General features: G+C 40.9%; 1 protein-coding gene across 1 annotated transcript in view; it reads right to left on the bottom strand.

Moving 5' to 3' along the window:
• The window catches only part of LOC132815299 (uncharacterized), a 103881-nt gene that overhangs the window by 3531 nt on the left and 74595 nt on the right, over positions 1–25755 (bottom strand). Inside the window, exon 5 of the mRNA XM_060824143.1 lies at positions 25119–25254. Within this exon, the coding sequence (XP_060680126.1) occupies positions 25119–25254 (136 nt within the window). The remainder of the gene's footprint in view (positions 1–25118; positions 25255–25755) is intronic.

The following is a 25755-nucleotide window of genomic DNA, read 5'->3' as shown; positions in this document are numbered from 1 at the left end:
GATAAGAATATTACATCTATTATAAATTGCAAAGAGATAGGCATGGCAGTCTCTCAATTCTAATGCTCAAGGCACTGAGTAATTATTACAATATATTTTCAACTTATGTAATCTTGTAAGGTATACAAATACATTATTTGGAATACAAATTGAAATGGAAGTTTGGACTGCTATATTGAGAGAAAGAATCAATTTTTTTTCTAACTTGAAAAGTGGAACTGTGCGGTGTTCACAACATTTGGAAAAACTGCATTTGATACTTTTGTTAGGCTAGCCAACACTAGATATCTTTGGGTTGGGGGAAAAAACTGCCCAGCAGCAGCTTTTGAATTAGGTTTAAGTAGCAGTCTTGACACATAACTGAGAAGAGAGCAATAGAACTGAGACCTCTAAAGGACTGAAAGCAAACCAGACATCTCTATCCCTCTGTAAAAATAAATACCAAAGACTCTGCTAAGAGAAAAAAAATCAAAGACTCTGGGTACACTAATCATCCAAAATAAGGACAATCACAGTTGAAAACAATGGAATGTTATTGCCAAAATGCAAAGGAATTGTAAGAAAATCACCTCTTTCGCTACATTTCTCGCCAATTATATTCTTTCAAAATGGCTTATCTCATCAGTCTTGTCCATCCTATCTGTGAATGGATTATTTGGATTTTAAGATTAAACTACTACTGTAGTTTAAGTTTTAAAAACCCATTAATAATTAGTTTTCCACATGTTAAAGGATAAGTTTGTTATAAATTGTTTTTTTTTGTTTATTGATAAAGATTAGTATGTGTTCCTCTTAGAAAGTGGTCAGTTGGGCAAATTACCCACACTTGTCATTAAATTGGTTATTTTCACTTTTGTGATGATGCGAGGAACACTGGAACATAACTTCCAACCCATTCTTTCCAACTGGATTGCAACAATATCTAAACTTACTGTTTTAACTGTTACTATACTGTATCGAGGTTGATTCAGTGGATTAAAGGAATTACTAAACAAAGATTTCAGTACATTTTCTGTTATGCAACAATTAATCAATCATGCTTGCATAATTTCACTTTTCAAGAGGTGGACATTTTCTTTCGTTAACCTGACTTTTTTTGTAAGTTACTATTATTTCTATTTCTTGGTTGCTAGTATGATGGGCAGCTGTTGATCAGTTCTGTTGTTCAAGCCATTTGGCTACACAGAGAAAAAAAATCAGGGGGTGCAATCATATTTATAAAAGAAATACCACTCTTAATGCAAAAAGATTGCTACATTCTAGCATTCTCATTCAGCTCATAATACAGTGGTTTATCTAAAGCACAAAACAGGTGTGAGGAGTTGGTGCAGCATAATGGCATATGGGTAGGCGGTGTGAAGTTCTCTAGAATGATTGGAAGAGAGTGGAGCAGAGGTGATGTAATGTGCTAGGTCAGCAAGCAATGATGAGATATGCATTAGGAAGATTATAACCATCATTGAAGTCATTGACCTCTTTATGGTACTGCAGTCAACTGCTGGGAAGGAATTTAGCCACTGTGCACTTGTGTGATTAGTCTACCTTGATATAGATTTCCAGCTCAAAGATTGGACCAGCCTGCATCTTAGGGCTATTCACTTGTTCTCCTAGCACCCACTTACCTCCAACTTAGCTGGATGTTACAGTATCTTTGCCTTGCCTTTTTGCACTTGATCCCACCCAGACTGAGCTTAAAGGAACAGAGAATTTCAGTTTGACCTTCCTGTTTAGTGCAAACTCAAAGCCAGGCAGCTTATCATAGTTGAAGAGTGTGGTGACGGAAAAGCACAGCTGGTCAGGCAGCATCCGAGGAGCAGGAGAATTGATGTTTCAAGCGGAACCCTTCATCAGGAATTGTCAGCAGACTTCAGTCAAGGGAGAGGGCAGCATCTGATATCAGTAACCAGTACCTGATGGTTAGAAAATGTCTCTTCTCCTGCTACCACCCTCGATCAAAAGTACTTCCACGCAGATTCAGGAGAAAATAGAGATTGCTGCATCTTCTACTCTAACTGTCTTTATTCACAATCCAGTTACAGTAGCCCACTGTGAAGTTTCTCTCTCAATAAGGTGTGCAGACTCTCTTTAAATGGCAACAACAACACGGAATATTGACAATGCAATTAGGTAAACTGCCAATTGCTTTGGCAGCAAATCCATTTTGTTTGAATTAACCAGGGACCATTTAGGACAATAGTTGCATTCATATGACTGGGTACACAATCTGAGCATTCCACCCTTTCAGCTCCTGAAAACAGGATTTAACCCCTTCCAACAACAATATATTTTCTCTCGAACTGAAACAATACTTATGAATTCTCCATATTTTCTCATCTGAGTTCATTGTTGAACTCTGACAATTCAAACAAGGTTTCTGAACCTACTTAACACCAGTATTTTTGAGTATTTATAAAAAATATGTAACAATGCAGAACAACGAAGATCATCCGTGATCCTATGGAAAGGCAGAGCAGGCTGAAGGAGCCGAACAACCTGAACAGCCGACTCCAGTTCCTATTTCTTAAAGTCTGATAATCTCAAATGACAGGCAGAATGCTACCTACACAAAAGTTAGTCATGCATTTTTTTTACATTATAATTAAGATGTTTCAGTATTTCAGACTAATTGCTGGCAATCAAGGGGATATAGTCAGAAATAGATGCAGAGGGCGGAATCTTATCAGACCCTGAACAATGTGAAAGTAGGAAATCTGGGAGAATTGCATGAGAAGTTCCAGTGAGGCCTTTCTTAACATCGGGAGCACCCATTGCATTTTCAGACAGAATTCTGCACATCAAGATAATACTCTCACTGTGCAGTAGCGAGATGCCTATTAACAGGGATTATTATGCATTAACAGCCTCATTAACTGCACATTTTATCCCATTAATATGCAGCTTCCTATCTCCCAATTGCCATGAGGAAACTAGTTGATGAGAATTTCTGACAAGAAAGTCGTAGCAGATGCCTAGAAACTCCAGTTCACTGTTTGATTCTCCAGATTGCAATTATGGATATCTGGCAACAATATCGCTGGGTACGCTCCAAGGCACCTTCTGCACTCAACCCACATCCACAGACAGTGGTATCTGACAGCTGGCAGACTCTCGAGACTCTCATGGTACCTCCCCAATTCACCTACAGGACACTTCTTCACGTTACCGCACTTTAGGATGCACCAGCAACCAGAACTAAAAGGCTGCTGCAAAGACAATCAGTGCTCAGGACCAGGCACCCAGCTCAAGGATTGGACCAGGCTGTTGTTCTGGGCTGCTCATTTGGTCTCTTCGCACTCATTCACCTTCAGCTTATCTGAATGCTCACAGTATCCTTGCCTTGTCTTTTTGCACTTGGCTCCACTCAGACAAAGCTTAAAAGCTCACAGTACTTCTGTCTTACCATGTTATTTAGCATAGATTCAAAGCCAAGCAGCTTATCATAGCTGTCAGCAGTCCTCAGTAAAGTCAAGGGAAGAAAGTCAAACTTTCCATGAAACGCTCAAAATTGCCAACACCAAAAAACATAAGTTGCAGTTCCTTATTACTTTCCTTGTCTTATTTTGATTTTTTGACATTAAAAGCAGATAAGTTTGATATTGAAATCAAGGAGAAAAATTCACATCTTTGATTGATAGTCAGTGATTAGAAAGTTTACATTTACATAGAGCTTTGAGAAAGAGGTTTAACATTCTTTATGCTTCCTAAAGTTTTCCAGATTAGTAAATGTCACAAAACTTGAGCTGAATCTTCCAAATAGTAGCAATGCAACATACAAGTGAAGATTTTCCCAAAACTGTATTACTGCAGGAAGTTCCAATCCCAGCCATCACAGAAATGCACAGCAGTGTCACTTAGGGAACTCCCTCAGAACCAAGTTCAGGAAGAGAGGACACGTGCTATTTTTAAGCTATTAGCGGCTGTTTTCTGCTAACTGTCAGCCCTTTAATGAATGCTATTTAATGGATGAGTGAATGAATGAGGTGAACAAATGAATGTGGTGGTGAGGTAATTGACAGGGAAAGGGGTGAGGAGGTGCTGGATAAAAGGTCAGACTTCCTCAGCTGAGCCAGCATTTGTTGCCCATCCCTAATGGCCTGAGAGAAGGTGGTGCAAGCTTTCATCTTGAACTGCTGCAGGATATTTGGTGCAGGTACACATTACTGTCAGTCAGTGCTGGAGGGAATGCATGTTTGTGGATATAGTATCAATCAAGCGGTTTGTTTGACCCAGATGCTGTCAACCTTCTTAAGTGATGGAGTAACACTCATCTAAGCAAGAGGGGAGTATTTCATCACACTCTAGACTTGTGCCTTGTTGATTGTGGATAGATATTGAGGAGTCACAAAGTGAGGTATGCACTGTAGTACTCCCAGCCTCTGCCCTGCTTTTGCAGTGCGTGTCTGGGCCAGTTCAGTTTTTGGTCAATGCTAACCCCAGGATGTTTAGGGGGGAGGTTTAGCGCTGGCAATACCTTTGAATGCAATGGGGGTGATAGTTAGATTTTCTCTTGTTAGAGAGTGTTTGCTTTGTACTTGTGTGGCCTTGTTATGTGTCACTTATCAGCCCAAGTTTGGATATTGTCCATGTCTTTGTTCGCTTATACAGGGATCATATCAAAACTGAAGGATTATGAGGCGATTAGGCAAGATTTAGGATGCATAGGATGGGGAAGGAAACTACAGAGGATGGGCACAACTGAAATGTGGAGCTTGTTCAAGGAACACTTAGTGCATGTCCTTGATAAGTACGTACCTGTCAGGCAGGGAGGAATTGGTCAATCGCGGGAAATGTGGTTCACTAATCAAGTTGAATCTCTTGTCAAGAGAAAGAAGGAGGCTTATGCAAAGGTGAATGCTCAGCCAGAGCACATGAGAGATACAATTTAGCCAGGAAGAACCAAAAGAGAGAGCTAAAAGGAGCCGGGAGGGGACATGAGGAGTCTTTGGCAGGTAGGATCGAGGAAAACCCTAAAGCTTTCTATAGGTATGTCAGGAATAAAAAAAGATTAGGGCCAGTAAAGGACAGAAGTGGGAAGTTGTGTGTTGCATCCGAGGAGATAGGAGAAGTGCTAAATGAATATAAATGAAAGATAATCTTGTCTAGGAAAATATTGAGATACAGGCTATTAGACTAGACAGGATTGAGGTTCATAAGGAGGAGGTTTTAGCAATTCTGGAAAGTGTGAAAATAGATAAGTCCCTGGCCAGAAGGCGTCTATCCTAGGATTCTCTGGGAAGCTGGGGAGGAGATTGAACAGCCTTTGGCTTTGATCTTCATGCCATTATTGTCAACAGGAATAGTTCCAGAAGACCGGAGGATTGCACATGTTGTCCCCTTGTTCAAGAAGGGGAGTAGAGACAACCCTGGAAATTATAGATCAGTGAGCCTTACTTTGGTTATGGGTGAAGCGTTGGAACGGATTATAAGAGGTAGGATTTATAATTATCTTGAAAGGAATAATTTGATTAGGGATAGTTAACACGGTTTTGTGAAGGGTAGGTAGGTCTTGCCTCACAAACTTTACTGAGTTCTTTGAGAAGATGACCAAACAGGTGGATGAGGGTAAAGCAGTTAATGTGTGTATATGGATTTCAGTAAAGCTTTTGATAAGGTTCCCCCTGGTAGGCTATTGCAGAAAATACAGAGGTATAGGACTGAGAGTGATCTAGCGGTTTGGATCAGACATTGGATAGCTGTAAGAAGACAGAGGGTGGTGGTTGGTGTGAAATGTTCATCCTAGATTTCGGTTACCAGTGCTGTGCTGCAAGGATCTGTTTTGGGACCACTGCTGTTTGTCATTTTTATGAATGACCTGGATGAGGGCATAAAAGGATGGGTTAGTAAACTTGCAGATTCCACTAGGTTAGGCAGAGCTGTGGATAGTGCCGAAGGATGTTGTGAGTTACAGAGGAACATAGATAAGCTGCAGTGCTGGGCTAAGAGGTGGCATATAGAGTTGAATGCAGAAACGTGTGAGATAATTCATTTTGGAAGGAGTAACATGAATACAAAGTACTGGGCTAATGGTAAGATTCTTGGTATGGTGGACAAGCAGAAAGATCTCGGTGTCCCATGTGCATAGATCCCTCAAAGTTGCCATCCTGGTTGATAGGGTTTTTGAGAAGACATACACTTCTTTATTGGTAGCTTTTATTGGTAGAGGGATTGAGTTTTGGAGCAATGAGGTCATGCTGCAGCTGTATAAAACCCTGGTGCAGCCGCACTTGGAGTATTGCATGCAGTTTTGGTTGCCGCATTAGAGAAGGAGGGGGATTTACCAGGATGTTGCCTGGTATGGAGTGAAGGTCTTATGAGGAAAGGCTGAGGGATTTGAGACTGTTTTCATTAGACAGAAGTTTGAGAGGTGACTTAATAGAGACATACAAGATGATTTCAGGATTAGATAGGGTGTACTGTGAGAGCCTTTTTCCTCAGATGGTGGTGGCTAGCAGTAGGGGACATAGCTTTAAATTGAGGGGTGATAGGTATAGGACAGATGTCAGAGGTAGGTTCTTTACTCAGAGGGTAGTAAGGGCATGGAATGTAGACTCACTAAATTTAAAGGTATATAAATGGTCATTGGATAAACATCTGGATGATAATGGAATAGTGTAGGTTAGATGGGCTTCAGATTGGTTTCACAGGTTGGCACAACATCAAGGTCCAAAGGGCCTGTAGTGTGCTGTAATGTTCTATGTTTCACGAATGATGTTGAACACTGTGCAACCATTGGGGAACATCTCACTTCCAACTTTATCGTGGAGGAAAGATTATTGATGAGCAAGTGAGGATGGTAGGGCTGAGGTCACTACTCTGAGGAACTCCTGCAGGGATGTTCTGGAGCTGAGATGACTGACCTCCAACAACCAAAACCATCTTTCTTCATGCTGGTTTTTGCTCCAAACAGCAGAAGATTATTGCTAATTTGTATTGTTTTAGTTTTGCTAAGGCACCTTGGTGTCACACTAGGTGAATTGCAGCCTTGATGTTAAGGGCAGTCATTCTCACCTCATCTCTGGAGTTCAACACTTTTGTCCAAGTTTGAACCAAGGCTGAACTCAAACAGAGCAGCAGTGAGCAGGATTTTGCTAAGCATTTGCTGCTTGATAGCCCTGTTGACAATGTTTTCCATTACTTTATTAATGACAGAGAGTAGATTGATGGGGCTGAAATTGGCCAGGTTAGATTTGTCCTGCTTTCTTTTGTGTAAAGGATATACCTGGACAATTTGCAGATAGGTGCCAGTGTTGTAACTGCGCTAGAGCAGTTGGCTAGGGGCATGGCAAGTTCTGGAATGCATGTCTTCAGTACTATTCTAAATAGGCAAAGAATTGCCAATGCTGGAAATCAGAAATATAACAAATACCACTTGGAAATCTCAGCAAATCTGGCAGCATCTATGTAGAGAAGGCAGTTAGTGTGTCCAGTGTTCTTAGGCTACACACTTTCCCCATTCAGATGTCACAGCGAATGTGATTTGGGAGTGATAAAATATCCTCTTGGATAAGTGACAAATACAAAACATACATAGGTAAATGAATAATATCACCATGTGCCACCTTAGTGGTTGAACTCAAATTTGTCCTGTAATTTTTTTGATTCAACTTGGGAAATGAGCATTGCCAGCTGAGCCAACCAACATTTATTGCCTATCTCTCATTATCCAGGTCAGCCATTTCAGAAGGCAGTCAGAAGTCTACCATAATTTGTGGATCTTAGGACACATGTGGGCATATGATGACAAATGAGGACAACATGTGCAGGTTTCGGTGGATTGACCATACTAAATTGCCCATAGTGTTCAGGGAAGTGTAAGTTAGGTAGATTTGGGATAGGGTAGGGGAGTGGGTCTGGCAGGGTCACTGTGGATTCGATGAGCCAAACTGCCTGCTTCCACACTGTAAGGATTCGAAGATTACCGAATTCCAACTTATTTTATTAATTGAATTTAAATTCTGCCGACATATGTGAAGGGTCTTGAACCCACATTTCAAAGCTTTATCCTGCTCACTGGATTAGAAGTTCAGCAACAATTGTGGTAGTGGTGGAAGCCCATAGCTGAGACTCTGGAGCCCATTTCACCGATTCTGGCTGAAGTCAAGCAGTGATTGGAGGAGTAGCAGAGGAGGAATATCTTGCATTATTAAAAAAGGCACCAGAGTGTGGCAACACTTTGCATATAATGCATGAAAAAACATTTTTCACAGTATTTTTTATTCACATGTAACAATAAATCTAAATCAAACCCACATCTAAATCTTCATGGTGCTATCATCTCCATTGTGTCCGTTGAGTAATTTAACTGTGCAATTATGTATAATGGAGGAATTAGGTCAGGACTGAACAAGAACTGAGACTGTTCAACTTTCAGAAGGTTATGGATAGTCTGTAAAACTATATTCTCTTATCAAAAGTTGAACTTTTATGAAACAACACTGACATCCTATAGGGGAGTGAGTAGCGGTATGAGTGTCATACTTTACACAATATATACTAGGAGCTTCAAATGGTCAGCATGATCAATGATTAGGGAGGAGTGGACTGCTCAACCACTGAAGTCATGAGCAGACCTTATTTAGTGAATTGATTCCCCAAGTGCAGACTCTTCCAATCAGGAGGCCAATTGCTGGTCCTGTGTATATACTTGTAAAGCAAAGGTAAAGTCGTCATAGATTTTCCAGACCACTGGGGCTTTCAATCAAGAGAGACAACTGGTGGTGATTTAACCTGAAGTGGGAGGAGAGATTGAAAAAGAGAGTCTTTTATGGTAACCTCACACAGTGCAGAACTTGAACCAATGCTGAAGGCATTACTTTGCATTGCCAATAAGTCATCCAGCCAACAGAGCTAAGCAATCCCCATGCATACTTATAGCAATGAGGTATGTACTATGATTTTTTAATTCACTCATGAGATGTTGGCATGGCTAGCTGTCCTAGCGTTTATTGCCTCTCCTAAGTTGCCTTGGAGAAATGTATCATGTGCTGCCTTCTTGAACCACTGTAGTCCATTTGCTTTAGGTATACCCACAAAGCTATTCAGGAGGGAATTCCAGGATGTTAACCCAACAACACTGAAGGAACAGCAATAGATTTCCAAGTCAGGATGGAGAGTGGCTTGGAGGAGAACTTGCAGGTGATGGTGTTCCAAACATTCAACACTAAACCACATATAGTTCAGCATCACTGTGTACCCAGAGTGAGATCAAAAATTGGATAGTGTAGCTCAGGCAATGAAAGGGGTGGACAACTTTCCTGATTGTACTAAATAACAGTTGACTTATGTTTCAAAAATCTTACTAAGTCAGGCTAGACTTAGTAAGACCACCTTTAAAATTACTACCTTCTGGGAAAGAGCATTAAATACTCTGGTGAAACTCAAGAGAAACATAATGTTATTGCTATCTTAAAAGGGATTGTGTTTATTCTTAAACTATCATCTAGTTTTAGTCTCCACACAAGCAGAAACATATCCATTCAGTTCCATCAAGAACTTGTATGTTTCAGTGCGATCACCTCTCATTCTTCTAAACTCCAATGGAAATGTATGCCTGATCTATTGAAACATTTTTGATTAGGTAAGTCTTTCATCACAGGATTGAGTCAAGTGAACTTCTATGAACTGCAACAATAGCGATTATATCTTTTTTTCAAATAAGGAGACAAAAACTATGCATGTAGCTCCAATGGAAAGTAAAACGTCCTAGGCAAGGGAAGGTGATTGCCTAGGGTATTATCACAGACCATTAATCTGTTCTAGATACCCAGGTTTGAATTCCACTGTGGCAGATGGTAGAATTTGAATAGAATAATAAAAATCTGGTGAACTCTAATGATGACCATGAAACCATGGCTGAATGTCAGAAAAACCCATCTGGAAATTGCTGTCTTTACCTGGTCTTGCCTACATGTGACTCCAGACCCACAGTCATATAGTTAACTCGAAACCGCTCTGTGAAATGGCCATTTAACTTTAACAAGTGCAACAAAATCTGAAAAAAGGAATTAAACCAGATGGATCACCAGGAAGCACCTAAGCACTGGCAGCAACAATAGCAAAAACAGCTCTGTTGACCCTGCAAAGTCCCCCTTATTAACATCAATGTCTATTCCCAAAACAGGGAATCACAATGTCACAAATGCGGAGAGCTGGAGATCAGAGTCGAGTGCGTGTTGCTGGGAAAGCACAGCAGGTCAGGCAGCATCCGAGGAGCAGGATAATCGACATTTTGGGCATAAGCTCTTCATCAGGAATGAGGCTTGTGGGCTTGGGGCTGAGAGATAAATGGGAGGGGGGGTAGGTTTGGGGGGAAGGTAGCTGAGAAAGCGATAGGTGGATAAAGGTGAGGGAGAAGGTGATAGATCAGAAGAGGGAGTGATGGACAGGTCAGGAGGGGGGTGCTGAGTTGGAGGCTTGGGACTGGGATAATGTGGGGGGAGGGGAAATGAGGAAGTTGTTGAAATCCACATTTATCCCATATGGTTGCTGGGATATGAGGTGGAATATGAAGCGTTGCTACTCCAGGCATCAGGTGGTAACGGTTTGCTGGTGGAGGAGACCCAGGACCTGCATGTTTTTGACAGAGTGGGAGGGGGACTTGAAGTTTTCAGCCACGGGCCAGTGGGGTTGGTGGGTGCTGGTGTCCCAGAGATGTTCTCTGAAACAATCAGCAAGAAGGCGTCCCAATTTAGAGGAAACCACACTGGGTGCAATGGATGCAGTAGATGACATTGGTAGAATTCCTTAAGGCCTTGGACGGAGGTGAGGGGAGTGGCATGGGCGCAGGTTTTGCACTTCCTGTTGTAGCAGGGAAAGGAACCAGAGTGGGGTGCGGACTGGCGGGGGACGTGGACCTGACGAGGGAGTCGTTGAGGGAATGGTCTGTCTGGAACACTAATAGGGCTGGGGAGGGAAATATATCTATGGTAGTGGGGTCCGTTTGGAGGAGGCAGAGGATGATGTGATGTATGCAGAGGTCAGTGGGGTGAAAGGTGAGGACCAAGAGGGCTCTGTCCATGTTGTGTTTGGAAGGGTGGGGTTCAATGGCAGTGGTGCTGGAAGTGGAGGAGATGCACTAGAGGAAAGGGAAGATGCAATCTTGGAAGGAGGCCATCTGAGACTTTCTGAGGTGAAACTGGTCATCATGGGAACAGATGCGATGGAGGCGGAGGAATTGGGAATAAGGGATGGCGTTTTTACAGTAGGTAGGCAGGGACGAGGTGTAATCTAGGCAGCTGTGCTAGTCGGTAGATTTGTAGTAGATGTCTGTGGCTAGTCGGTTGCCGGAGATGCTGATGAAGAGGTCCAGGAAGGGGAGGGAGGTGTCTAAGATCATCCAGGTGAATTTGAGGTCAGGATGGAAGGTTTGGCAAAGTTGATGAACTGTTCAACCTCCTCATGGAAGCACAAGGTGGCACCAATGTAGCGGAGGAACAGGTGGAGGTTGGTGCAACAGCAACTGCAGAAGATGAACTGTTCCACGTAGCCGACAAACAGGCAGTCATAGCTGGGTCCCATGCGGGTGCCCATAGCTAGCCCATAGCTAGTGGGAGGATTGGAAGGAGAAGTTGTTGAAGATGAGGACTAGTTCAGCAAGGCGGATAAAGGTGTCGGTGGAAGGATACTGGTTGGGACAGCGTGAGAGGAAGAAATGGAGGGCTTAGAGATCTTCATCATGGTGGATCGATGTGTATAGGGACTGGATGTCCATGGTGTAGATGAGACATGAGCAGTGGAACGTAGGTGAGGAGTTCGTGGACTAAGGGAGACAGGATGGTGTTGAGGTAAAAAGATGTCACAAATGCCAATTCCTAGATTTGTCCTGACCCATCAGCAGAACAGACCTATCAAGGGTGTGGCACAGTGGCATACAGTTGAGAATGAGTTGCCTTAGGAGTTCTCAACATTGACTCTGAGCACCATGAAGTTATATGGCGTCAGGTCAAACAAGGGCAAATAAACCTCCTGCTGATTACCACATACTGTCCTCACTCAGCTGATGACTCAGTGTTCATTTATATTGAGCAACACTTGGAGGAATCACTGAGGGTGGCAAAGACACGGATTGTAGTCAGAGTGGGGGAATTTCCACATCCATCACCAAGAGTGGCTTAGCAGTAGCACGACTGATCAAGCTGGTCAGTCCTACAGGACTGAATCTGCAGCAGGTAGTGACAGAACCAACGAGAGAAATATTTACTTCACCCTATCCCCACCAATCTGCTTCAGATGAATTTGTCCATGATAGTATCGGTAAGAGTAGCACCACACAGTCTTTGTGGAGACACAGTCCCACCGTACTGATAATGCTTTATTTGCATTGTGTGACACTATCACTCCCCTACATCGGACAGAATCAGCAATTCAAGGCAGGGCACCCATGAGGTACAGTGGGCCATCAACAGTAGCAAAATTATATTCCAACACAATCTGCAATTTCATGGCCTGACATATACCCATCTTTACAATTACCATCTAGCCAGGGGATCAACTGCAGTTCAATGCAGAGTTTGGCAGGAACAGCACCTGGCATACCTAAAAGTGAGGTGTCAACTTTGTGAAGCTACAAATCAAAATGAATCCTTTACCACAAGCATAAGCAGCAAGTGTTAGATCGAGCTACGTGATTCCACAACCAACGAATCAGATCTCAGACCTGCAAAATCTAATTGTGAATAATGATAAACAATTAAACATTGGAGGAGGAGACTCTATAAATATCCCCATCCTCAATTATAGGGGGACCAGCACATCAGTGCAAAAGATGAGGCAGAAGCCTCATTAGAAATGGTATAACGGCTACAGAAAGGAAGTTTGAGGGGGATCTGCCTTTGGAGGTAGTATGGGCTGAAGTCAGAAATAGGAAAGGTGCAGTCACCTTGTTGGGTGTTTACTATAGGCCCCCCAATAGCAGCAGAGATGTGGAGGAACAGATTGGGAAACAGATTTTGGAAAGGTGCAGAAGCCACAGGGTTGTAGTCATGGGTGACTTCAACTTCCCAAATATTGATTGGAAGCTCTTTAGATCAAGTAGATTGGATGGGGCGGTGTTTGTGCAGTGTGTCCAGGAAGCTTTTCTAACTCAGTATGTAGATTGTCCAACCAGAGGGGAGGCCATATTGGATTTGGTACTCGGTAATGAGTCGGGACAAGTGATGGGCTTGTTAGTGGGTGAACATTTTGGTGATGGTGACCACAATTCTGTGGCTTTCACCTTGGTCATGGAGAGAGATAGGTGCGCACAACAGGGTAGATTTTACAATTGGGGGAAGGGAAATTATGATGCTGTAAGACAGGATTTGAGGAGCATAAGTTGGGAGCATAGGCTGTCAGGGAAAAATGTGGTGAAAATGTGGAACTTTTTCAAGGAGCAGATACGACACGTCCTTGATATGTATGTACCTATCAGGCAGGAAAGAAATGGTCGTGTGAGGGAGCCTTGGTTGACGAGGGAGGTTGAATGTCTAGTAAAGAGGAAGAAGGAGGCTTACATAAGGTTGAGGAAACAGGGTTCAGACAGAGCAGTGGAGGGATACAGGATAGCCAGAAGGGACCTGAAGAAAGGGATTAGGAGAGCTAAGAGAGGGCATGAAAAATCCTTGGCGGATAGGATCAAGGATAACCCCAAGGCATTTTATGCGTATGTGAGAAATATGAGAATGACGAGAACGAGGGTAGGTCCGATCAAGGACAGTAGTGGGAGATTGTGTATTGAGTCGGAAGAGATAGGAGAGGTCTTGAACGAGTACTTTTCTTCAGTATTTACGAACGAGAGGGACCGTATTGTTGAAGAGGAGAGTGTGAAACGGACTGGTAAGCTAGAAGAGATACTTGTTAGGAAGGAAGATGTGTTGGACATTTTGAACAACTTGAGGATAGACAAGTCCCCCGGGCCTGACGGGATATATCCTAGGATTATGTGGGAAGCAAGAGAGGAAATTGCAGTACCGTTGGCAATGATCTTTTCGTCTTCACTGTCAACGGGGGTGGTACCAGGGGACTGGAGAGTAGCAAATGTTGTGCCCCTGTTCAAAAAAGGGAATAGGGATAACCCCGGGAATTACAGGCCAGTTAGTCTTACTTCTGTGGTAGGCAAAGTAATGGAAAGGGTACTGAGGGATAGGATTTATGAGTATCTGGAAAGACACTGCTTGATTAGGGACAGCCAGCACGGATTTGTGAAGGGTAGGTCTTGCCTTCCAAGTCTTATTGAATTCTTTGAGGAGGTGACCAAGCATGTGGATGAGTGTAGAGCAGTGGATGTAGTGTACATGGATTTTAGTAAGGCATTTGATAAGGTTCCCCATGGTAGGCTTATGCGGAAAGTCAGGAGGCATGGGATAGAGGGAAACTTGGCCAATTGGATTGAAAACTGGCTAACTGGTCGAAGTCAGAGAGTGGTGGTAGATGGTAAATATTCAGCCTGGAGCCCAGTTACAAGTGGAGTTCCGCAGGGATCAGTTCTGGGTCCTCTGCTGTTTGTAATTTTTATTAATGACTTGGATGAGGGAGTCGAAGGGTGGGTCAGTAAATTTGCAGATGATACCGAAGATTGGTGGAGTTGTGGACAGTGAGGAGGGCTGTTGTCGGCTGCAGAGGGACTTGGATATAATGCAGAGCTGGGCTGAGGAGTGGCAGATGGAGTTCAACCCTGCCAAGTGTGAGGTTGTCCATTCTGGAAGAACAAATAAGAATGCGGAGTACAGGGTTAACGGTAGAGTTCTTAGTCAGGTGGAGGAACAGAGGGATCTTGGGGTCTATGTACATAGATCTTTGAAAGTTGCCACTCAGGTGGATAGAGCTTGTAAGGGGGCCTATGGTGTATTGGCGTTCATTAGCAGAGGGATTGAATTCAAGAGTCGTGAAGTGATGTTGCAGCTGTACAGGACTTTGGTTAGGCCACATTTGGAGTACTGTGTGCAGTTCTGGTCGCCTCACTTTAGGAAAGATGTGGAAGCTTTGGAGAGGGTGCAGAGAGGATTTACCAGGATGCTGCCTGGAATGGAGAATAGGTCGTACGAGGACAGGTTGAGAGTTCTCGGCCTTTTCTCGTTGGAACGGCGAAGGATGAGGGGTGACTTGATAGAGGTTTATAAGATGATCAGAGGAATAGATAGAGTAGACAGTCAGAAACATTTTCCCCGGGTACAACAGAGTATTACAAGGGGACATAAATTTAAGGTGAAGGGTGGAAGGTATAGGGGAGATGTCAGGGGTGGGTTCTTTACCCAGAGAGTGGTGGGGGCATGGAATGCGCTGCCCGTGGCAGTGGTAGAGTCAGAATCATTGACGACCTTTAAGCGGCAATTGGATAGGTACATGGATGGGTGCTTAATCTAGGATAGATGTTCGGCACAACATCGTGGGCCGAAGGGCCTGTTCTGTGCTGTATTGTTTTATGTTCTATGTTCTATGTTCTAAGCATTTACAGCAATCTTCAGCCAGAAGTGTAAAGTGGATGACCTATCTCAGCCTTGTCCAGAGGTCCCCAGCATTACAGATGTCAGTCATCAGCTGATTCAATTCACTCTACATAAGATCAAAGTGCAAAGGCTATGAGGCCTAATAGTATTCCAGCAACAGTACTGAAGATTTGTGCCCGCAATTCAAAACTTGGATAGCGATCGTTCACCACTACCTTCTCAAGGACAACTAGGATAAGATTATAAAGCCCGACGAAATAGGGACAGGAGTAAGCTAATCAGTCCCTCAAGCCTGTTCCACCACTCAACATAACCATGGCTGATCTAAAATTCTACACATTACTTTGATGTCCTTTCCCCGTAACCCTTGATTCCCTGACAGATCAAGATTCCAACCATCTCATCCCTAAATATATACAAGGACTGTCTGTGGCAAGGAATTCCAAAGGATCTGAGAAACAAAATTCCTCCTTATCTCAGTCTGGCACCCCTTTCTTCTGAGACTATGTCTTCTGGTCCTAGACTCTTCCCTGAAATGAAACATCCTCTCAGTATTGACTCTGTCAAGCCCCTTAAGATCCCACATGCTTCAATGAGATTACCACTCATTCTTCTAAACTTTAGTGAGTAGAATCTCAAACTGTTAAGCCTTTGCTCATAAAACAATTCCTCCACACCAAGGTTCATCCTAGTGAATTTTCTCTGAACTGCCTCCAATGCAACAATATCTTTCCTTAAATTAGGAAAACAAAACTGCCCACAGTACTCCAAATGTGGTCTCACAAGCAGCTTGTTATAATTGCAGTGAGACTTCCCTAATATAATCCAACCCTTTTGATATAAGGGCCAACAATCCATTAGCCTTGCAGACAATCAATGCTGAGCCAGCCAACAATGCCCAAATCCCAAGAATGAATAAAAAAGAAAACAAACAAAATCTGAAATGAAATTTTTCGGACTTCTCCAGCACACATATTTTTTAAACCAATCTTTGAACTCATCCTCAGTTTTGAACTGGATTTCATAGTCTATGGCATTGTAATTACACTCACCACTGAAGAACGCCACCCGTAGAGATCTAACAAGTTAGGATGCAGATTTCTCCTTTCCGGAGGTCCATAAGAATTTGGCATTAAGTCAAGGGGACTGCCAAGTGTCAAGCCACAATGATGTCATCAAACAGATCATGCAGCCAATTACATTCAACTCTTCTCACAAATTGCAGTCACACAGTAAACAATAGCAATTATCCTCAAAATTGTGGTTCAAATTTTCAGAGTGATAGAACTGATTGGACATGAACATGTAACTAAAGCATAAACTACAATAATAAACTGGAAAGCAACTGCTATTATCATAATGGAGACATTTCATATTCCACATAGGCAGTATTAATTTTGCAGATAAAGAAAGGATTTTAATCAATATTTCTATAGTGAATCCAGTCACTTAAATTGGCAAATTAATGTGTTCAGTGAAATCTACCAGCTTGTATTTTGAAAAAGACTTGAACAGCAGGTTCTGTAAAATCACTGACAATCACATCAGGTTTTTCACATTTAACTGTGCAAGCCAATTCCAGAAGTTGCTATCAGATCAAGAAGAGTTAAACTAGCAAGTGCTGACACCTTCACCATCATTACTGTTAATATTGGACATGACCTTTTCACCAATCTCAATAACCACTAGTCAAGAATATAAGCAATTTGACAAGCATTTAATACACAATACACTTTATAATTAATCTAGCAAAAAGATAATTCTTAGAAATAATGGATGATCCCTGAAAATGAAAGGAAAGGATCAACCAATAGGCAATGGTCAAAAAAAAAATACTTAAGTATTTAAACCTTTTTTTTATTCACCCATGGGATGTGGGCATCACTGGCTGGTCAGCATTTATTGCCTGCCTCTAGTTGCCCTTGAGAAGGTTCTGGTGAGCTGCCTTCTCAAACCGTGAGAAGTCATTTGTTGTAAATAGAGTCAGAATGCCCTTTGAAGGGAATCCCAGGATTTTGACTCAGTGACAGTGAAGTTATGGCAATATATTTCCAAGCCAGGATAGTAAGTGACTTGGAGGCGATCTTCAGGTGGTGGTGTTCCCATGTATCTGCTGCCCTTGTCCTGTCAATGGAAGTGGTTGTGAGTTTGGAAGGTCTGAGGCTCTTGGTGCCTTTGCGACAGTTATTACTGAAAAGTTCACAGCAGAGGACAACATTTATCACAACATTGACAGTAGACCACATGAAGTCTCATGGCTTCAGATGCTAATTGATTCATACCGCAAATCAGTAAACTTCAGAACAAGGAGGAGTAAACTGGCTCCCTATATTTATTCACCTGCCTTGATTTGTCTCAACAAAGTTAATTTAAAAGGGCTCCCTTCCTCACGGATGCCTGTTGCCCAGAAAAAATAAATTTTAATTTTAAAAAATAATCAATGTAGCCAGGTTTTTGTCAGTTCACAAAAGAGTATATTTATTAGTTACTAAATGTTAAAAGAAATAACATAACACATACGCATTAAAAATAGGAATATGAAATGAGTCTAATAAAAGACAAAAGATAGCAGATATCTGATCAAGCTCTCTGGGTGATTTGGGGAGTATGGATATTGGAACTGTGATAATTGAAGTCAGTTTTGGGATTTCTAGCTTTTCTTTGAAACTCCTTTCCCCTATTTCATTTTGATGGTAGTCAGCTAACAGCCTCAAAGTGAGAGATTCCCCTGGTTGGCCTAACTCATTTTGAATTTGTTTGAAAGTTGGCTTCTAGCATTCAGAGTTACACCATCTTTTTATCTGAATTGCTGGGGTGAATGGGTAGTCGTTCTTTAACTGTGCCTTTCTTGACACACTACCACTCAAACCAAGGTGAATATACCTTAGTTCACGAGCACCTTTTCATTAGCACACACAGACCAGAGTTACAGCCAGTTCTTAATCCTTTGTTTTGAGCACAGAAAAAAGCTGCAAGAGGAGGTTTTTTGCTGAGAACAGGTGAGATAGCCAGCTTGACTTTATCTCTCCCTTATATGCTTCCTTCTTTCAATTTAAAGTTTCCTTGAAACCATATAGGTGTGGTATACCTTAGCTCCCACACAGGGCTTTGCTAGACAATAGTAAATTTGTATAGGGAGTCTTGATTTACTGTGGATAAAAATCACATTTTGGAATTAAAAGTTAGAAATGTCCATAAGTCTTCAATTGTTCAGATTTACCACCATAACAATTGGTAAAAATGACGACCACTTAGTACTTGTTCAAAAAGTTTCATCTTTATACTTAAATTCATCATTCACTGTGGCACTACAGTGCAATGATTGGACAACAGTGAGAACAGATCTAACTATGCAAATTTGCATCCATATGATGCAGCGGGCCACTTGCAGCAGAATTGCACTCAACTGCAACCCACCGTCTCATTATCCAGCACAACACTCTACCATTGAGATCTAGCCAAGGATTCAAGGCAAATTGCTACAGTCTTACCAGATGTTAGGGCTGTACTCTCATTAGAGAAAGAGAGAGATGAGACTGGTGACGGATCTAATCTGAGGACTACCATACCTCAGGCAAAGGGAGAGGGTGAGAAGGACAGTCTTTCATGGTAACTTGAGCCAGTAATGGCAAGTGAAGCCATGCTACTGGCATCACACTACTTCGTAAACCAACCACCCAGCCAACTGAGCGAAACTGAACCCCAACCAAGGAATAAACCTAAACATGAGGGGCCCACCTGTTTGTAGCTACAATTTGGTAAAGTATGCATACCAAGCAACAAAGCAGCATGTTATAAGCAAATTCAAAGATCTCACAGCCAGCATCAGAACAATTCTCATTTGCTGTGGCAAATAGCAAAAGGCAATTCACCGCAGGAAGAGGTTCCAATGATGTTCCCCTCCACAATGGGGAAGTTCAGTCCGTAAAAGTGATATAGTACATGATATACAATAAGCTTTTTTCCTTCTGTATTCACAGAGAACAGTAATAATTTTGACAGCATGGAGGCTGAACTCCAGTTCAAAAATACACTCAAGGCTAATTGCAGGAACTGCAATCAGAATTTTAGATGAGTTGGTTATAAACAGTAAGAAGAAAACAAGGCATTAATTGGTCAACTGGTCACATTCTTGTCATTATCTCTGAGGATTGTCAGAACTAAGTTAATGTCCCAGCATTGAAAAGTGGCAAGCATAACAACAACTGCAAGCATAACAATAACCTTTAAAACAGGGACAATCAAGGATCTGCACATAAGAAAGCCAATCATTTGTTGTCAACAAGGTTTCTAATGTGATACAAACAGGGTGTCCATGAAATAGAAAGATGTGAAATTGAGTTAAGCTAATGAGAGGAACTGGAAGTTGGCCACACCAGAAAATACAAAGAAGGTTATGAATGAAACTTCATCAAAATGATGAGAAGTCCCAAATAGGTGTCAGTGAGATTATGCAAGGATTATTGTAGCTGATTCTTTCGTAACACTTTAGACAACATGTGGACAGAAAGTAGTTGCATTCAATACAAAGAATATAAATCACAGAAAATAGATTAGAAGCAAGGAAATTAATTTCAATTTGTAAAGACAGGGGAGATTTTGTGAAGCTTGCAAAAGCAAGAAACAAGACATGTGGCATAATTTAGTTAGGCAGGATATGGAATTTTGATTTCCCAACAGTGAGTTGAGATGAAGAGGTCAAGTTAGTGGTGTGTTTTTGGCATGTTAGACCACACACCATCCTCTTGACTGCAGGGATACCTAGCAAAAAAACGCATTTTAAAATTATGTCCCAACTTTCAAAGTAAAGTCTGTGGTGTCCAAGAATCTCATGGCATTTGCCACATAAGATAATGTGCATAAAACATAGGAGCAGAATTAGGCCATTCAGCCCATTGAGTCAGCATTTCCAATCGATCATTGATGATGTGTTTCTCTGCCACATTCTCCTGCCATCTCCCACTAATCCTTGGCCCATTTACCAATCAAGAACTATCCATTAAACTTAAATATCCTCAAGCACGAGGCAACCACAGCCCTCTACAGCAATGAGTTCCATGGATTCACCATCCTCTCGCTGAAGAAATTCCTCCTTATCTTGGTTCTAAAGGATCGTTCCTTAACTCTGAGACTGTGCCCTCGAGTCATAGTCTCCCCTACAAATGGAAACATCTTCTCTACATCCATTCTATTCAGGCCTCACAGTATTCTGTAATTTTCAATGAGCTACCCCTTCATCCTTCTAAACTCCATCGGGTACAGACCCAGAGACTTCAACTGCTTCTCATATAACAAGCCCTTTATTTCCAGGATCATTGTTGTAAACCTCCTCTGGACCCCCTCAAATACCAATACATCCCTCCCTTAGATACGGGACCCACACTGCTCACTATATTCCAAACATAGTCTGACTAGAGCCTTAAGCAGCCTTACCTGTACATCTCTGCTCTTGTATTCTAGCCCACAAATAAATGTTAACACTGCATTTGCCTTTCCAACTGCCAACTGAACCTACATGTTAACCTTAAGAGGATGCCGAACTAGGACACCCAAGTCCCTTTGTGCTTCAGATTTTCAACACCTTATCCCATTTAGAAAGTAGACTATGCTTCTATTCTTCCTAGCAAATTGCATAACCTGATATCTCCGCATATTATATTCCATCTGCCACTTCCTTGCACATTCTCCTAGACTGGCCATGCCTTCCAGCTTCAACAAGTTACCTATTCGTCCACCTACCTTTGTGTAATCTACAAATTTAGCAACAATGCCCTCAGTTCCTTCATCCTGATCATTAACTTATGACATGAATAATTGTGGTCCTAATACGTTGTGGAACTCCACTAATCACCAGCTGCCTTCCTGAAAAGGACTCCTTCTTCTAATCAGCCAATCCTCTATCCATTGCAGTACCTTACCTTGAATGCTATACCTTATTTAGCAGCCTCCAGTGCAGTACCTTGTCAAAGGCCTTCTCAAACTACAAAGAGACATGTTCACTGGCTCTCCTTTGTCTAACTTAAACATTGCCTCCCCGAAGAATCCTAACAGATTCGTCGGGCATAACCACCACTTAATGAAGCCATGCTGACTCAGCCCTATTTTACCATGAACTTCCAAATATTCCACAATTTTATCCTGAATAATGGAATCTAATATCTTAACAATGAGGTCATGCTAATTGGCCTACAGTTTCCTGTTTTCTGCCTCCCTTCTGAAAAAGGTGTGTTACATTAGCCATTTTCTAGTCCTCTGGGACCTTTACTGAAACAGTGATTTCTAAAAGATCACCGCCAATGCATCCACAATTCCTCAGCTGACTCCTTCATTACTCTAGGGTGTAGTCTATCCGGTCCAGGTCATTTATCCACTTACAAACCTTTCAGCTTCCTCAGCATCCTCTCCTTAATGATGACCACTGCACTCACCTCTACCCCCTGACTCTCTTGAAGTTCTGATATGTTGCTGGTATCTTCCACTGTGAAAGCTCATGCAAAGAATCTCATTAGCTTCTCCACTATTTCTTTGTACTCCATTACTACTTTTCCAGTCTCATTTTCCAGCTGTCCAATGTCCACTCACCATATTGTATGCTATTTCTTTTGCTTTTATGCTGTCCCTGACTTCCCATGTAAGCCAGGTTACCTTGCTCTTCCTTTGATATGTTTCTTCTTCCTTGGGATGAATTCCTCCTGTGCTTCCCAAATTATTCCCAGTAACTCCTGCCATTGCTGTTCCAATGTCTTCCCTCCCAGCCTCGCCTTACAGAAAAATACAAAAATCAAAATTCTAGGTGATCCAGTAGAATTTGTTATTACAGCCTTATCAGATAAACATTGTTTTGCCCTGCAATGCTTTGTCAACCATGCAAGTACCAAGAAGATATCTGAAATAAATATATAGGTTACGTGTAAAGAGTGAATGGGAATAAGTGATTACATGTTTTTAATATACTGTTTATGTTGTCTACACTTCGGCATTCCATTTTCGCCAAAGGTTCAGATGATATGAAGATTTCACATGTAAATTTTTGAAAAATTTGAGATTTGAAGGATTACAGAAGATGGATTTTTTTTCTAGCATTGTGCATACCTGTACGTTTTGAAATAAAAACAAAAGGTCACTTTGGATATTGGTGCATTTTCGTTAACAAGACATTTCTTAGAAACCACATGGCTTTAACTAATTCTGAGGAAGGGTCACCAGACCCAAAACATCTACTCTGATTTCTCTTCACAGATGCTGCTAAACATGCTGAGCTTTTCCAGCAACTTCTGTTTTTCTTTCTAATTCACAGCAGTTCTTTCAGTTTTGACTTTAGCTAATTACTGAACTTGTTTTTTTAGAAGCCACCCACCTGGGCTTATGAATGCCAGGGAGTTAGTTTCTGCTTAAATATTTCCATTTAAACAATGTTCTGAATGCAGATGGAGTTAGTGTCCAACCTGCTGAAATAAAAACGCTTTGCAGATAAGCTTTCCTGTCTCTGCTAAAATTGTTCTTGTTCATCAGTGTGGCAACTCTAACACTCATTGAGCTGCTTCATGCTGATGGCTCTGAGGGAGCTTGTCTCGATATCTCATGAACAATTGCATCTATGGTGATCCATTGGAGGTACATATTTAATGTATGTAATCAGTCCACAGGAGCCAGAATACCAGAATAACAGCCATTTGAAAATATCTTATCCTGTTGCCTTCAAAATTGGACAATTATGAGCCAAGAGTTGTTCAAAGTGAACCTCTACAGATAAATTTGTCTTCTCATTTTCCTTGACGTGGTATGAACAGGCAGGTATTATGAATGGGAGATATTTATAATTTCACATCTTAAAAAGTTTGTTAATTAGCACAGTTTTGATAAATAAATCTCATTTTCATGTAAAATCAATAAGTTTGTTCATTTTGAAGGGATATTTTCTGACAAATCTTTTTATTTTAAACATTACATATATATAGTGTATAACTAGCCTTATTGGAAACTTGGTTAAATATTTACATTTTACTTGTGACTGGCAGAGAATTGGTACAACAAGAAGACAGTGGACTCCTCCAATTTCAGTCATAACAAGAACAATGTAGACAAAATACATTCTATCATTTAATACATTCACCAAAATCCAATTTTGTTACCATATAAACTGCACTATTGTTTTAGTTCAAGCACAATAGTAGATAGAGGTGTAATTAAAGTGGATCTTGATTGTTTAAAGTATTATCGTTGTATTATGTATTGACTTTCAGTTAAGAGACAAACGTAGAAATTATGCTGTTTATGGCAAAGATTTGTGATTGAAATATGTGATATTTTTCTCACTTTTAAAATGATTGAAAGTATTTTATTTTATAACTAAATTTTTAATGATTGTAACATTGCAGACCTTGCAGAAAAACGTGATAGCTTACTAATATTACATTCATTATATTAGGTCATTCCAAAGAAGATCATGAATTTATGGGGTATTCTAAGGGTACACAAATGTTGCAGGATAGTTTAGCATACAATTCATAAAAATGAAAGCTACAGAAAAGTCACACAAATAATCATTTTAAATAGTTCTTTAATTTTGGAACTCAAAGACTAATGATCATATTGCATGAAGAACATTAACAAAATAGTTTAAAACAATACATTGAACACAAATAAAATCCTAAACAAAAACAGAAAATACCACGATTGCACAGCAGTTAATATTTTTGGATATACTTTTAAGAGTGGTCCACAAGTAGGACACTGGCACAGAATGTATCGCACAGAAGGTCCTTGGGTTACAAACAGGTTCCATTCCTGAATACATTCGTAAACTAGTTTGTTCATAAGTTGAAACACAATACAGTACAGTATAAAATATCTGTTTAGTATTACGAATAAACATTTTCGGATATTGGAACCTTGACATTAACCGTAAAATGGGATCTTGCTTGTAAGTAGGAGCATTCATAAGTCCTGAGTCATAAATCGGGGACCTTTGTATAATGAATAGCCAGGCAGTCAGCGCAACATCTGGCATTCATACATGTAGTTAACTATGGAAATTTCTAAATTACTCTACTTCCATAAGGCGCGCAGTTAGTCTTTGCACATGAAAATATTAGAAATCACAGATTTGTGGCAAACTACTTATCCCCTATTATAATGATGAAACCATTAAAAATATTCAGTCTTACTCATCCAGGAATAGCTACATTATTAAATGATGTACCAAGTAATACCGACTGAGCAATCTCCCTAACTCTGAAAAGCAAATTATCCATTTGTGGTCTTTCATTCCCAGAGAACATTCAAAAATTGCAAATTTTCCAAAATAATAAAATAAAAACTAATTTGTTCTGATGATTATGTTCCTCATTTAATATCATGTGAAAAACTCAATCTTTATTTTGGTGTCTTTACAATTGCTGAAGTTGCTAAGAGAATTCTTCCATTTTATTGGCTGATTGGCCTGTCAAAAGCATACCTGTCATTGGATGCAATCATTCTCTTGTAGATGGTTCCAAATAGAAACAAACATTGAAAATGAGAAAATTAGAAAATTAAGGCTCTGGAGCCACTAAACCTTTATGGATAGATTTTTGTGGTCAATGGTGACCACCATTCATTAATTTGCCTTGTTTCCATTGCCTCTAACCGATTTGGAAGGTATTCATGCACTTTCTGCTTCATGCAATTTTCTTTGAATAACAGAACTAAACATACCTCAGCCTTACTTTGACGACTGTCACTTAACACTTCCTTTAAGTCCTCAGGAGGCTTTTCAACCATCTGATCTCCAGCTATGAATTGGGACTTTAAGCTTTCCAAGTGGGACTTTGATGTCTCTTCTGATTTCTTTCTGTTGGGGAGAAGGATGTAGTTCATAGACAAAATAAAATTTTGATATTTACCAACAGTTCATGAAAAATTTACAAAAGCAAAATTATAGCAAATGTAAAGTACTTTGTCACAACAGGTCAGGACAGGTTACATGTAACTCAGACCACTCGTAATGCAGAAAGCGATGGGCAATCGAGCACTAATAAACATACCACTGTGCTAACTGGCCCCATGAGCCAGTAAATTACTTTACTCATTAAATAATAATTAACATTCATGCACAGCAAAATATTTTAAATACAACAGTCCATAAAAAACTGGATCTGAAACTGTACCTGCTTGTAGTTTCTACCACATACTACTTCTCCATATCCTGCTTCATTCTGTAAATCCTCAAGATTAAAAACCTCATTAACATTCATCTTCTCAACACTTGTTTATCTCTGAATATTTCAATATCAAAAGACAACATCTGTAGCATCAATCTCTACATTTTCAGTGCCACAGTATGCATTTACAA

Source organism: Hemiscyllium ocellatum, chromosome 4 (genome assembly GCF_020745735.1).
Source record: "Hemiscyllium ocellatum isolate sHemOce1 chromosome 4, sHemOce1.pat.X.cur, whole genome shotgun sequence".
Taxonomy (NCBI): Eukaryota; Metazoa; Chordata; class Chondrichthyes; order Orectolobiformes; family Hemiscylliidae; genus Hemiscyllium; species Hemiscyllium ocellatum.
Note: the sequence above shows the minus strand (reverse complement) of the source record. Positions and strands in the feature narration are given on the sequence as shown.